The sequence below is a fragment of the Megascapheus bottae genome, chromosome 10 (genome assembly GCF_031878675.1).
Source record: "Megascapheus bottae isolate mThoBot1 chromosome 10, mThoBot2.hap1, whole genome shotgun sequence".
NCBI lineage: Eukaryota > Metazoa > Chordata > Mammalia > Rodentia > Geomyidae > Megascapheus > Megascapheus bottae.
Genome location: NC_143518.1, coordinates 50,189,067 through 50,205,341, shown reverse-complemented (window position 1 = coordinate 50,205,341; position 16,275 = coordinate 50,189,067). Strand labels below are relative to the sequence as shown.

Here is a 16,275-nt window from a genome sequence, read left to right as displayed (position 1 = left end):
CGCCAAGAATTCAGTGGCTGCAATGAACCATTCCTCTAAGTGTCTGTGACCTGCACAGCTCCTTATCTAATCCTTTCCTGTGTCAAAGGTGCCTGAGATGTGCCTTAATAAATAAAGCGGTGGCATTGATGTGCCAACTCTAATCTTAGACAAAAAGGGCTGGCAATTTTTGCTTTTGAAGTTGTGAGATCGCTCGTGGGTGGAATCCAGCTACTTGGCTGAAGAGGCCACGTGGAAGAGAAAACAGCGATTCCACACACTTAGTTCCAGGCGGGGCCCAGGCTCTGTTTCTGAGTTACTGAGGGGCAGTATTGGTTCTCTCAGGGTCAAGTGGAACAAGGTTTAATAAGGGAAATGCACAGAGATTTAATTTAAAATATTCTCCTCAAAGAGATCCTATGTAAGATTGGAAAATGGATGCAATTTCTAGCAGTCGTCTACCAGAAGATAATTTAATGTCACCCAAGTGAAAGGACAACGACTGAAATGTGTGACACATACTTCTCCTAAGCAGTCTATGACTCAGTTGTCTGGAATTTGCTTTGAAACCTTAATTGATCCACAGGTGACAAATTCAGAATTCCTTGTAATCATTATCCTGAGCGCTGTTAGTGGCCCAAATGGATCGATATTTCCTAAGAAGTAAACAACAAAAGCACATCACTAACATTATTAAAATAATTTACCTCAACTGTTTTCAGTACTTTTATTAAATGCTGCTATTGCCCTAACTATTAGGTATTCATGAACTCCTGGGAAATGCAGAAATGTTTGTCAGTGTATGTTGGTAAGTGTCAAAACCCAACTGGGTGACTCTTATATAATGATGAGAGGGGACCAGGTCTTGAACCATGGAGAAGAGCCAGAGCCCCCAAAGCCTTGTCTTATTCAATATGGTCTGCAGACAGCTAGGAAGGTGGCAAGGTGCTTACTGTCTTTGTCTACATTTATTTACTCAGAGATGATACTGGCCTACCTATTGGTAATTTTGACCAGCCTGGCCTGGCAAATGAAATGAAATCCAATTTATAAATAAGTAAACAAATAAACAAACATAGGCAAAACACATATGCATGCATTTATATGTTCTTTATAAAAATACTTATATAATAAACATGCATGACATGTATGTTGCTTTAAATAATTCTATGACTCACACTGTTAGTGGCCTTTTGCTGTACTTAATAGCTATGGTTTTTAATTTCTTCCTTTCTTTTTCATAATCTTTTATCTTAAACTACCTAGAATAGAATGCAGGATGACTTTGTGTTGCTGGAACAAATCTAATACTGTAGCATTATTTAAATAATCTTTTCAATTCAGATTTATAAGGAGATAGGATTTGTTAGGGGAAATTATCAATTCAGATTTATAAGGAGATAGGAATTTGTTAGAGAAAATTGTTTCTGAGATTTTGGAGGTCCTGAGGGTGAAGGCCCTGGCAGGTACACAGGGGGGAAACAGGGGGAAATGGTGGGAGTTAAGCCTGGTGGACAGAATGTGGAGACTGTTCTGAGTGAGGGAGTCCAGGCACTAATACAGATGCCTGATCCTTTCTGGCACAGAAACAGCTGGAGCAGGCCAGTTGTTTTCTGTTTTTTTCTCCTTTGCCCCTGCCTTCTTCCCTGTATTCTCTCTCGCGCGCTCTCTCTCTCTCGTTCTCCCTCCCTCCCTCCCTCCCCCCTTCCCTACCTCCTTCCTTCCCTCCCTCTCTCCCTTCCTTCCTTTTCCTTTTTTTTGAGATAGTAGCGGGTTTTAGTCCAATCTGACCTCTGAGTTGGGTAGTTGGGTTTCCTACCCCAGGTCATTCATAAGTTAAGGGAAAGAGCCAAAGGAAAAGAGAACCAGAAAAATACACCTGCGAGGACCACAGAGATAGAGCTGAGAATGTGACCACAAACCCTCTGTTCTGATGTCCCACATGGATAGACATAGGGACTAGATTTAGCTCTAGCTAGGAGCCAGGAGAAATCTACTTTAGGCAATTTCCCCAGGATTTGCCCTTAATCTTTGGTAAGTTTCCCTCTCTTCTAATCCTTTCAATAAGCTCAAATAAATAATGAACAGGAATGCCACAAGGCATATTTGGAAATATGAAATCATTCATGCATGCATGCATGTATGCAACCAACATCCATTATTATATTAATGAAGACTACACAGAGACAGCAATGGGTAACAGCAGTCTCCAGGCCTGAAGCTTCACACAGATAGAACATTAATAGCCCCAAACCCTTGCATATAAAACCCCCAAGAATGCTTTAGTAGTTCTCTTGAAAGAATTTTCCCCTTCATTTTTGTACACAGAGGCTCGACACTGAGACTATTTGCAAAACAAATAGTAGGGAGAAACAAAAACCCTCATAGAAAGTAAAACTAAAATTCTCCACAAAAATCCAGAACACAAATCTTCTCTGAAATACACTGTGACAATATAACTGAAATCCTGGTAGCCTCTGAAGAGAATTTATCTCAGTGATGAGTGGGAGATAATGTGGAAGATAATTCATTTGCCTTATGATAGTTTTAGAATCATTTAAAAGCCAAATATAAGTGACTCCTGCCTGTAATCCTAGCTACTCTGGAGGCTGAGATCTAAGGATCATAGTTCCAAGAAAGCCTGGGTAGGAAAGCCTGTGATATACTTATCTCATCTCTAATCACTCAAAAGCCAGAAGCAGAGTTAGAGCTGTGGCTCAAATGGTAGATGGACCTTGAGCACAGCTTAGGCCCAAGTTCAAGCCCCAGGAGCAGCCCACACACAAAAGCCAAATTTAGTTATATACATACTTTCACATAATTTTGAAAATCCAACCTATAAGACTTATGACAATACCAAAAAACCCAATTAAGTTCATCTAGATCTAACACTTTTCACTCTTTATTCTGGTATCTTCTGAGTAATATGCATTCTTTGTGTTGTATTGGAACAATTTTGAGAAATTGTGTACTGGCTTCTAGTAGTAGTGAGCATCTCAGTCCCAACCCATTCCCATTCCAGGTCTACTGGTCACCCTGGAACAAGCGTTCGAATGGCTTAAGTCCTGAAATGTGTTTCCACTATATACTGAATATTGAAATAGAAATGTACTCGGTGTCCCTGTCTCCCCCCACCTCCTTTTCCCTACTGGCTGCTCTATGTCCAGACATCTGGTTAGCTCAGGACCCAGCAGCCACAGGGGCTTCCAGAAACTTACTCCAGCCTGACCCCAAAATCAGTCCAGTTGTTCAGTGCCTGGGCTGTGCCGAGTGTTCCCCCCTAACCTCTCAGCCTGACAGTCTTAACTGTCCCAATTCTTCATCAAGACTCAGTTTTGTTATTAGTATGTCAATATAAATATTATTTACCAAGGAACCAACTTGTAACTATGATTTAATTTTCTGGGTTTGCTGAACAATTGCCTGATTCTTTCATTTCCTTGAACATGAGTAATATTCTAAAATAATTCCTTTATGCTGACTTCCTGATGGTTAGCACTATATCGCTTTATGTTGGCAACTGAATCTTCTCCTTCTGAAAACAATCTAATTTGGAGTCTTATATGTTCTTCCTTTAACATCATCTCGCTAGACTGCTGTCCACATCAGCTGAGCAGTATCCTGTCTCTTAACAGTGCTGCTCTCTCTTGGGGTGTGTTTCCCAGATCCCACAGTGAACATTTTGTTAATCCTTTGAACCACAAAGCTGCTTTTCTCCTTTTGAGATTTTTCATATCTGAGAACAGTTTTTGGCTAGTCTCACATTTGATTATTCACTTGACTAGATGAAGTATGCTACAACTCTTTCCTGCTGAGAACTTCAAGATTACATTGCTTCTACATTCTACAATTGTTTAGTATTTCTATGCCATTTAAACTCTCCTCCTTTTATGAGCTCTTCCCTTAGTGGAAGTTTTAGGAACCTCTCTCCCTTTCTCATCCATTGTAGGGCTTGAACTAAGCACCTGGGCACTGTCCCCAAGCTCTTTTTTTCTCAAGGCTAGCCTATCACTTTGAACCACAGTAACACTTCCGGTTTTCTGGTGGTTAATTGGAGATAAGCATGGATTTTTCTGTGGAGGCTGCTGTGATCCTCAGATCTCAGCCTCTTGGGTAGGTAGGATTATTACAACCATGAGCACCAGCGCCTGCGCCTGGCTAGGAATTTCTCTTTATCCTTGCTATTCTAGCATTTCTCATCAAGTCTCGGTGGTTTTTTTTTTTTTTTTTTTTTTTTGCCAGTCCTGGGCTTGAGCTCAGGGCCTGAGCACTGTCCTTGGACTTTCTCAAGGCTAGAGCTCTACCACTTGAGCCTCAGCACCACTTCCGGCTTTTTTCTATATGTGGTACCAAGGAATCAAACCCGGGTCTTCATGCATGCTAGGCAAACACTTTAACCACTAGGCCAAACTCCTGGCCCTCGGTGGGAGTTTTTTGTTTGTTTCATGCAATGACTATTCCTGGGTCTTTTCCATCTGGAAACCTAAGTGTGGCACCATAAAATTCCGAGGCAGGGGACTTTATCATGAAGAGGCATATTTAGCTCTCACTTCTTGAAGGCCAAGAGCATGGCACTGGTATTTGCTCAACTTCTGCTGAGCCAATTTTATCCATACATGGTGGAAAAGCAGAAGAGCAAATGGATTTGTACAAAGAAATGGCATGACAAGAGAGGAAGCAAGAGTGCAAGCATAGGAAGTTGACCTGCTCTGCTCTTCTCTGCAAGAACTACCTTCAACCCTACATGGTCGGGCCCCCGTGACCAAATGACCTCTTTAGCTGTCCATGCTGTTATGTCAGGACCAGGTATTTCCATATAGGTTCTGGCAGACACAGCACACTCCAGACCACAGCACTGGCACCCCTCAGTTCTGGGGTTGTTTCTTGTATCATTTCTATTTCTTCATTCTTCATTTTGATTTTTGGTGCCAGTCCAGGAGCTTGAAGTTAGGGCCTGGGTGCTATCTCTGAGTTTTCTGCTCAAGGCTAGTACTTACCACTTGAGTAACAGCTAAACTCCCGGCTTTTTGGTAGCTAATTGAAGGTAAGAGTATCATGGACTTTCCCAACTAGACTGGCTTTGAATTGAATTCTGAAATCTAAAGTCTCAGTAGTTGAGATTACAGGTGTTAGCCACAAGTATCTGGCCTTGAAAGAGAATTTTAACTCTGTCCACTCCACCCTTCCTTTTCCAACAGAGAAATCAAGATTTTATTTTCAGTATTCCCTTTATATTCTTTATGTAATAATAATGTAATTGCTTTATGTAATCTAATGGCATCAGCAATTTTCTGACTTGAAAACTTTCAAAGTAAAGTAAGTTCACATAATTTAAAAGATTATGAATGAGCACTGTAAGAATATTAACCCTTTTTTAGCCCCCAAATCACTGTAAGGGTGGGCACCAGTGGGTTGTACCTGTAATCCTATTTACTCAGGAGGCTATGCTCTGAGGACAAAGGCAGGCTGGACCGAAAAGTCCCCATGAAACTCTTACCTCCAATTAACCACAAGAAAACCAGAAGTGGCACTCTAGTTTAAAGTGATAGAGCACAAGCTTTGAGCAGATAACCTCAGGAACAGTACCCAGGCTGTGAGTTCAAGTCCTAAGACTGTCGGGGGCGGGGGGGTGGGGGAAGAGTGCCTAAGACGATGAGAGAGAATGATGAAAAGCATGACATCAATCAAGATGTACTATATTCATAAACTGATTTGAATGCTAACTCATTTGTACAACTACTTAAAGGTAATAAAAATATAATTTAAAAAATACCTAAGACAACCAGTCCTCATACATTATTTAAATTAGAAACATCCATGCTGACATACACAAGTTCACAGATCTCAAATTGTAACCTCAAACAGAATGCTAGAATGGAATGAAGTGGCTGTATGTAGGATGGAATCTTCTTTACAGAGACAGACCTGACTGTGATGATGAAGGCCTAGTGAGCAAGACAGCATGACGGCCATGACTAGTGCATGCTTCTCAAGATGGGGGAGGCATCAGACACCACAGGGGAAACAAAGAGCACGTTAAATGCCCTGTCCACATTGTAGCATGTAAGATATATACAGAAGCTTAAAAAACAACAACAACAACAACTACAGTTAAATGTTACAAGTACAGTACAAAATAAGGTTTCTCAGACTTGCTACTAATAATGGTATATATGACAGATAAATCTCAAGTATGCAATAGTTCAGGATAATTGTATTTGCTGAAAAATGGCAATTTGCTAGTATATCGATACATACATGCGCACACACACCCCTACACACACACTTTGCACTTAAAAGATCTATTTAGAAGTAAATGAGGAATTCTAAAAGGAAATTATTTTTTCCAAGTCATATTAAAATGTCTATGGACAAATGTGGGTAAAATACATGGCTATATGCCAATTTTTAAAAAATAATTCTTGTCCAGATGCCCTACTGCAGATGAATGGACATATATGCAATGGATACAATATATACAATGGAATTCTACATAGCCAACAGACAAGATAAAATAATGGCATTTGCAGGGAAGTGGATGAATCTAGAGCGAATCATGTTGAGTGAGACAAGTCAAGACCAAAGGAACAGAAGGAGCATGGTATCCTTAATATGTGGCTATTAGATCCAAAGAGTACAAGGGCAAGGACTCGATAACTGCATACCCAAAGCTATGGACATGGTATTGGAAATAAAAACATAACTACATAGACATAAAAACCTATGACTCTAAAGACATAATGTTTTATTTCATAAATTAATATGTATCTATGATATAAAAACCTTAGCCTAATTTTGATTATGTTCTAAAAACTAAGTGCCAGTGTATATAGATTCTCTTCTTGAACACTTGTTAAACATGTCATTTGAAATATGATGTAAAAATCAATGTTAATAAACTCTTTAATAAAAAAAATAATAATTCTTGCACAAACTATAGTCTTCTTAAAACCAAGTTCTAAAATTAATTTCAGGAATACAGATTAGGTGATCCTAGAACAAAGAGAAAGCCAGTATTGTCACTTGCTCATTAGGGAGTCAAATTGCACTTATATGGCACTGATGTTTGTTTTCAGCACTTAGAGAACCACCATGCAGACTATAGCCTTAAAGAAAGATGGACACCAAGGAAACCCAACAGAACACGCGGCTCATGAAATTCCACAAGAGGTTAAGACAGCCTAGGCTGGATAGTATTTTAGGATAGTAAGTGTATACTATTTATGTCCACTAAGGGGCCTTGTGGCAATACTATGGATGAAATATTGAAATAAAATATGTGTCGTGTCCAGAATAGCAGTTAATGTATCTATATAAATGAATTGGTTGTTCTGTTAAATGAATTCATTCCAAGTGACAGGCTGCAATTAGATGTTGATAGCATCTATTTTCATCTGCCACAACCAATGGTCACGTATCAAGATTAATTCTCTTAGGCCTTAGTGGATACTGTTTTCTTTGTGGGCAGTCTTGAGCTTGTTTTCTTTTAAGTACCACATTAGAGGTTCTCCTGGAATCAGTCTCTGTTGGTGTGGTTTCTACTTGTGATAGAAGGCTCTCAAGCTTGGCATCTGGCTTCCTGTGACAACTGGAGAAGACTTCCTGGTGGATCCTTTGGAGCTGAATAACAGGCTGCATCTTTAAGACTTGGGAAAACCCATCTGCTTGTTCAATTAGTGCAGGTAAGGCCTACAAACAAACAAACAAACAAATAAATCTAACATTTAATCTCAGGCTAGCTTAAATGCAGAGATGGGCACAATTTATTTTCTCTTTCTTTCTTTCTTTTCTTTCTTTCTCTTTCTTTCTTGTCACTCCTGGGCATTGTCCGTGGGCTTTCTCAAGGCTAGTGCTCTACCACATGAGCCACAGTACCACTTCCGGCGTTTTCTGTATATGTGGTTACCAAGGAATCGAATCTGGGTCTTTGTGCATGCCAGACAAGCACTCTAACACTAGGCCAAACTCCTGGCCCCAATACTACAAGTCTTTTTTTTTTTTTTTTTTGTCGGTCGTGGGGCTTGAACTCTGGGCCTGGGTGCTGTCCCTGAGCTCTTCAGCTCAAGACTAACACCGTACCCCTTGAGTCAAGTCCCACTTCCCATTTTTTAGAGGTTAATTGGAGATAAGAGTCTCAGCTCCTTTTGTGCTGGGGCTGGCTTTGAACCAGGATCTTCAGATCTCAGCCTCCTGAGTAGCTACGATTACAGGTATGAGACACCACACCTGACAAATATTACAATTCTCAAATCCTAGCTTTTGTAGGTTATAAATATTCAACTTTATATATTAGTGTGAGGATTTTTTTTAACTATAAGGTAAAACCAGAAAGACATTCTTTTCCTACAATAACTAGGAATGTTCTCAGCTATTCAGGAGGCTAAGATCAGAAAGATCACAGTCCACCGCCAGCCCAAACAGAAAGATAGTGAGACACATCATAAGAGATAAGCTAGATCTGGTGGCTCATGTCTGTACATCAGCTAGCAGGGGGCTGAAGGTAGGAGTATCATAGTCTGAGACTGATGCTGGGGGAAACCATGAGACCTTATATAAAGACTAATAAAAAAGCAAAGAAACAAAAAAAAAAAACCCAAAAAACAAAAATGTTGGAGACATGCCTCAAGTGGCAGAGTGCCTGCCTGGCAAGGATGAGCTCTCAAGTTCAAACCCTATTCCCAAAACAACACAAGCATGTCAGCACTGTTATATGAAAGGCTGAGGCAAGAGGACACAAGTTTAAGGTCAGCCTGGGCAACACAGTGAGACTTTGTCTTAAAAATAATAATAATGGGCCGGGAGTTTGGCCTAGTGGTAGCGTGCTTGCCTAGCATGCACGAAGACCCAGATTCGATTCCTCGGTACCACATACAGAGAAAAAAGCCAGAAATGGTGCTGAGGCTCAAGTGATAGAGCTCTAGCCTTGAGAAAGTCCAAGGACAGTGCTCAGGCCCTGAGCTCAAGCCCACGAGTGGCAAAAAAAAAAAAAAAAAAAAAAAATCTGTTTGTTAAACATGACATTTGAAATATGTAAAAATCAGTGTTAATATTTAATAACAATATTAATAATAAAACAACCAAACCACAAGAACCTAACTGTGCTGCTGTAGCGTGTCAGAAACAACAGATGCCAAGTAAATGAATGGACATGTTGTATTCCAGTGCAGTTATATTTACAAGAACAGGGGCAAGGGGTGAATTTTAGCCTGGCCCACTATAGTTTCCCAATTCTCAATCAAAAGTGTGGTGAGTGGTGTAATGGACAATCTTCAGAAAACAACCACAAAAGAATGTTATCAGGGGCTGGGAGTTTGGCCTAGTGGTTAAAGTGCTTGCCTAGCATGCACGAAGACCCAGGTTCGATTCCTCGGTACCACATACATAGCAAAACGCCAGAAGTGGTGCTGAGGCTCAAGTGGTAGAGTGCTAGCCTTGAGAAAGTCCAAGGACAGTGCTCAGGCCCTGAGCCCAAGCCCAGGACTGGCAAAAAAAAAAAAAAAAAAAAAGAATGTTATCAAAAATTAACGCCAGTAGGAATTTACACTAGAAACCCCAATGTTTTCTTGCTTCTGTAAACTAAATGTCAAAATCTAAACAACTTTACTGCAACAATAGGAGGCTTCCCCAGATGCCGAAGTATGTCTTCTAAGCAGAAGGAACACAGAATATAGGTATGATACCCAGGCCTTTGAACCTAGCTGTCACCTCTGCTTCTTCATCTATATAATGGGGTAACAGTCTCTCTCACAAGGTGAGTGTAAGGAATAGATAAAGAACTACATGTGAAGTAGGTGGATGGTGCCTGATTCACACCAAGGTTCAATAAATGTCACTGTGATTACCTAAAACTGATTGATGGTCCAGGAGTTTGGCCTAGTGATAGAGTGCTTGCCTAGCAGTCATGAAGACCTAAGTTCGATTCCTTGGTACCACACATACATAGAAAAAGCTGGAAGCAGTGCTGTGGCTCTAGTGGTAGAGCTCTAGCCTTGAGAAAGCACAAGGAGAAGGGGTGCTGTGGCTCAAGGGGTAGGGTGGTAGCCTTGAGCCAAGAGTTCAGGCCCAGAGTTCATGCCCCATGTCCAACACACACACAAAAAAGAGAAAACCCAAGGACAGTGCTCAGGCCCTGAGTTCAAGCACTGAGACTAGCAAAATAAATAAATAAATAATTATTTGATCGACTGCTAACACTAAAGAACTCAAAATAACAACCAACTTTTTTTCTTTTGGTTGTTTGTGGGGATTGGACTCTGGACCTGGGCGCTGTCCCTGAATTCTTCAGCTCAAAGCTCAAGGCTATCACCTTACCCCTGGGCCTGGGCATTATCTCTGAGCTTTTCAGCTCAAGGCTACTTCCCTACCCCTTGAGCCATAGCCCCCCTTCCGGTTTTCTAGTGGTTAACTGGAGACAAGGGTCTTATGGGCTTCAGTGCTGAGTTGGCTTTGAACTTAAATCCTCAGATCTCAGCCTCCTGAGTAGCTAGGATTACAGGCATGAACCACTGCATCTGGCCAACAACCAACTTTGTAAAAATAAAAGGTGAACTGCCTGGCGCATAAGTAGGTGGTAAATGGCACTCTGAATGTTGCTGTTGCTCAATAAACTCACAAATGATCTATTTAAAAGACCCCTAAGTTCCTGTCATTGTCACAGAAACACTTGGCTATTAAAGGCAGGTATTGAACCACAGTTTATCATTTTATACTTTAGCACACAGCTTTTACCTTCATGACTCCACTGATCTCCTTGGCTATGCTTTCTCCTCTGCATTTCAAATTTTCCACACGGGAATCTGCAAGGAAACCATCAAACAGTATTTTTAGGTGTTTTCTTTCTTCTTTCTTTTCTTTTCTTTTAATCCAATAGCCAATTTATAAAAGGCATTTATTTACATGCTACCTGGACACAAGCAATCTTTCAGGGTTATTCACCTTAGCTTTTTTTTTTTGGTCTTGAACTCTGGGCTAGGGCGCTGTTCCTGAGCTCTTTAGCTCAGGGCTACCATCCTACTCCTAGACTGGACTGGGTGTTGTCCCTGACTCTTCAGTTCAAGGCTACCTCCCTGCCTCTTGAGCCACAGCACCACTTCCCCGTTTTTCTAGTGGTTAATTAGAGATGAGTCTCATGGACTTTTAGTGCCCTGGCTGGCTTTGAACCTCGATCCTCAGATCTCAAGCCTCCTGAGTAGTTAGGATTATAAGCTTAAGCCACTGCACCCAGCTCACCTTAGTTTTATGGGGCTTTTTCTTAGGCGGGGGTGGGGGGTGGGGAGGCGGGGGTGGCAGAAATTGTTGGGGGATAACGTGTTTGAACTCAGGGCCTCATGTTTATACAGGCAGGTACTCTACTGCTAATCCATGCTCCTAACCCTTTTTTATTCCAGTTTGGTTTTCCTACCACTCCACTAGGTTTTGTTTTTTTATCCAGGGCCAGTCTTTGATCCTACCTATACCTCCCATATAGCTAGTATTACAGCCATGCACCAATACATTCAGCTTTTCTATTGAGATAAAGTTTTACTCATGTTTTTCCTGGGCTGGTCTGAAACCATAATTCTCCTGATCTCTACCTCCCATTTGCCTGTGATTACAGGCATCAGCCACTGTGTCTGGCCTCATCATATTTTAAAATAAATACAAGGTACTACTTAATTACTATGAATTTTATAGAAGAAAAGCATTTTGAACATAGAATGCACCACACTCTATACAAAGCAAATCCCACTGATGAGAGATTGCTTCTCTCATCAGTGGGATTTGCTTTTAGTCTTATTTATTTTTATGCTTCTGCAATATTGGGATTTGAAGCCAGGGCCTCACACTTGACAGGCTGACACTCCCCCACCTGAGATGCATCTCCCTCCACTTTTTTTTGCCCAGATTTTTTTTTTTTTTTTTTTTTTTTGCCAGTCCTGGGCTTGAGCTCAGGGCCTGAGCACTGTCCTTGGACTTTTCTCAAGGCTAGAGCTCTACCACTTGAGCCTCAGCACCACTTCCGGCTTTTTTCTATGTATGTGGTACCGAGGAATCAAACCCGGGTCTTCATGCATGCTAGGCAAGCACTTTAACCACTAGGCCAAACTCCCGGCCCCTTTGCCCAGATTTTGAACCATGATTCTCTGGACTTCAGTCTCCTGAGTAGTCAGGGCTGCAGATGTGAGCCACTGGCATCCAGTTGCTTAATGTTTTTATTAATAGCGCTGATAACTATATTCACTGGTTTGTCTAAGATTCTTAGGCTATGTGCTATCAATGACTAATATAAAATGCTTCATATTTCTTTTTTTTCCTTTGGTCTTTAAACTCATATTGATGAACAATAACTGTTTTCCAACTGTTGTTCAAGTAATGATAACGTAAAAAGTGCAGAGGCTATTTTGGGCTTGTTTGTAAAATGGAATTAAGAGCCTAGAATTAGATAATTATAAACAGATTTTTCCCAACTGAATGCCTGGGGGGACATTCTAAAACTGCACCAGACATACAAGACATTTAAGTGTTCCTGATCTATGAACAAAAAATACCAGCTATAACTTCCCTACCCAAAAAATGTCTTTCAAGGGGCCAAGAGTTTGACCTAGTGGTAAAGTGCTTCCCTAGCATGCACAAAGACCTGTATTCTACTCCTTGGTACCGCATACATAGAAAGAAGCCAAACATAGTGCTGTGGATCAAGTGGTAAAGCTCTGGCCTTGAGAAAGTCCAAGGACAGTGCTCAGGCTCTGAGTTCAATGTCCAGGACTGGCAAAATAAATAAATAAATAAATAAATAAATAAATAAATATTTAAAGATGTCCTTCAACTTTCTCAAAAGGGCCACTAGGGGGCACTATCAACTCCAATGAGTACCTTATTCTCTGATCTTAGAACTGAACAGTTTATGACTCTACAGGCAGGTGTCCTGAGGGTCATGATAGTGAGAATTAAAAGGTGCAAAGTGAGATGAGGGAATGGAAGGAAAGGAAAATCAGAGCATAAGAGAATTATAGGAGTAGTTAGTGCCAGATGGGCTGGAGAAAGAGAAGGGCTTAGGAGGTTGGCAGAGGAAGTGCTATATCAAAACAAGGGAATAAATCAAGAAAACAGGAACCAGGAAACATGGCCTAAACCAGGAGAGAAGTAAAGGAAATTCCCAGAATAATGATGAAAGGAGCAGACAGGATGAAAGCTTTACAGGCAGCCCAGACTGAAATAGAAGACGAATGTTCCCAGAGGATTATCTCCAAGAAAAAGGAAAGGGTCTAAATATGGGTTTGATGGATAATGTGAAGTGTTTATCACACTGAAATCTGGTGAAATGTTTGGGAAATAACCACTAACAAAGAACCAAAAGACTAAAGGTAAACAGAAAAATAAAACAATCATTCCAGAAAGGGAAAGGAAGCTGCTCAGGAAAGAAAATAAAATCTGACTATTGGAAAAGCATTACATGGGGCCAGGAATGTGGCCTAGTGGTAGAGAGAGCCTGTCTAGCATGCATGAAGCCCTGGGTTCAATTTCCCCAGTACCACATACACAGAAAAAGCCAGAAATGGTGCTGTGGCTCAGGTGGTAGAGGGTTAGCCTTGAGAAAACTCAAGGACAGTGCCCAGGCCAAGTTCAAACCCGAGGACTGGAAAAATTTTTTTCCATGGTCATAATAATCTAAGTACTGAATATTTGATTTTTTTCCCCCCTCTAGTCCTGGGCTTGAACTCAGGGTGTGGGCACTGTCCTTGAACACTTTTTATACAAGGCTAGCACTCTGCCACTTGAGCCACAGCACCACTTCTGGCTTTTTCTGTGTATGTGGTTCCAAGGAATTGAACCCAGGGCTTTGTATATGCTAGGCAAGCACTCTACCACTAGGCTACACTACTGGCCCCGGATTTATTTATTTTTTTTATTTTATTTATTTTTTATTTTTTATTGTAATTAGTAAAAGGGTTACATATTTGCCAGATAGAAGGTGCATTAATTCACATACATTGATACCCTTTCACATGTCTTGGTACCCATTTCCCTCCCCCCCCCACACCCCCCATCCGTCTTGGTTTTCCCCCTTTCCCTATCAAATTTATTTATTTTTTATAAGAACATGAAATATTAAAATTTTGGCTGTTGGAGTAGAGATGAAGTTCTTTGAAAAACTTGGCTATAAAAGGCAAGAGTTCAGCAGAGAGGAGTAAAGATACCATGAGCAGGCACTTTCTGTACTTGTTCACTGATAACCATAACCTACTCTTATGATAGTTGGGATTATAACACATTCACAGCCAATCTCACATAATTTTTAGCAACTCTGTAACCCTTTAAGACAAGCCTCCTTTTTTTGGGGGGAGGGGGGAGAGTCCTGGGGCTTGAATTAAGGGCCTGGGTGCTATCCCTTAGCTTTTTTGCTCATGGCTAGCCCTCTACCGTTTGAGCCATAACTCTACTTCCGGCGTGTTTTGTGTGTACGTGTGCATGTGTGGTTAACTGGAGATGAGTCTCCGGAACTTTTCTGCCTGGGTTGGCTTCAAACCATGATTCTTATATCTTAGCCTCCTGAGTAGCTATGATTACTAGTATGAACACAAGCTCAGCCTCCTATTATAAACAAAAGATAAACACTGAATCTATAGCTGACAAACATTACAACTCATATCTGCTGGAATCCAGAGTAAGCATGACATGTGATATTCTTCATATTTACATCATAAAATACTTGGTATCTCAGTTACATTGCAGATTAAATAAGCCTTCAGAGTAACCTGAAGTGGGTGGCTACCTGCAAATGTTGGAGCAGTGGCTTGGACAACACAGTAGTATTAGGAAAAAAAGAAATTGCAAGTCCTGGGCTTGTAGGTCAATAGAGAACTGGAAATATCATTAAGTCTACTGTATAAACAATATAGATCCTGCCATCACATGTTTAGTGGAGAACAAAGGGGAAAAAAATCTCTTCAGTTAGTTTCAAGAACTTTTTTAAAAAGACAATATATAAGTAACTATTTATACTAATAAGATTACAAAAGATTAAAAACAAATGAGAATTATATATTATTGGCTGAATGCTAATTAATTAGTAGATTGCTGCAGATATTTTTTAAGTTTGCCTTTAAAAATGTGGAAGTTAAAGACTCTTGAGAACACTGCCTTCCCTAGTCACTTGCTTTCTAAAACACAAGGGAAGGAAAAAGTGGAAATGAAAGCTTGAGTAATCAGCCTAGTTTTGCTTTCAGCTCACTGCACTGACTAAACTAGGCAACATGAACTTCCAAAGCCTGCACAAATTCAGAAATTCAGCAAAAATACATGAACAGTGATTCCTTTCTACTTCCAATGGATTTTATGAATGTAGGCAAGCAAGCATGTATAACATAGGATACATAGCTTCTACTGATTTCCAAAGAGGTACTAGAGTCATGAATAGAATCACGACTGGGAAAAAGCATTGCTAGGAAAAATGGAAACAATCCCTTTTTATTTTCTGGAGAACCTTTAAGATCTACTGCAGCCACCTGCTTTGTAGCCATTTTCATAAGCATGTGACCATCACCTTCAGTGGTCTCTTACAGCACTTTCCATCACATTTTTTACCCTTCTCACCTTAACTGACCTTGGCCAGGAAACTGGCTTTTTCTCTCTACTCCTTCCATCATTTCTTGGTGGTCTTTCGTTCCATGAACACTAAAACACATTCCTGACAAAAGGATTGCTGTTCACATTCTCTCCTCTGTATGTACAGTTCTTCCTCTAGACCACAACCAGATAAATTTCTTTCTTTACTAGCACACAAAGCATTACTATCCGTGAGCACTGTCTTAACACTGAAGTCACTGGTTATCTCTGGTTATTTTTCTTCCCACTAGAATGTACCTGGCCTACTGTATTTCTGAAATCTATTTTTAAAACCATGCTTTTTGGTGGGTCATGGTAACTGATTAAACACTAGGTCCTAGGTTAATTTTTAAAGTCAAACACAGTGAAGAGTGTGATTTCAACCAACTTCACAGCCATGTGTACTCCCATCTTGGTTTATCCCATTGACTTAGGAGATCTGCGAGTGAAACCTGTGTTAAAAAGTAATTGAGGGGATGGGAGTATGGCCTAATGGTAGAGTGCTTGTCTGGAATGGACAAAGCCCTGGGTTTGTTTCCTCAGTACCATATATTCAGAAAAGGCTGGAAACGGCACTGTGGCTCAAGTGGCAGAGCACTAGCCTTGAGCAAAAAGTGTCCAAGTGACAGTGCCTAGGCCTTGAGTTCAAGCCCCAGGGCTGGCAAAAAAAAAAAATGTATTTGAGAGGGAAAAAGGTTCAGAATTCAACAA

At 40.6% G+C, this 16,275-nt stretch overlaps 1 protein-coding gene across 1 annotated transcript in view; it reads right to left on the bottom strand.

Moving 5' to 3' along the window:
- Window positions 1-7,346: 7,346 nt before the first annotated feature.
- LOC150058413 (kinetochore-associated protein NSL1 homolog) overlaps window positions 7,347-16,275 on the bottom strand; it is a 20,051-nt gene continuing 11,122 nt past the window's right edge. The window contains exons 5-6 of the mRNA XM_090341220.1: window positions 10,708-10,775; window positions 7,347-7,668 (exon numbers count right to left, since the gene is read on the bottom strand). Of these exons, the coding sequence (XP_090197346.1) occupies window positions 7,390-7,668; window positions 10,708-10,775 (347 nt within the window). The 3' untranslated portion in view covers window positions 7,347-7,389. The remainder of the gene's footprint in view (window positions 7,669-10,707; window positions 10,776-16,275) is intronic.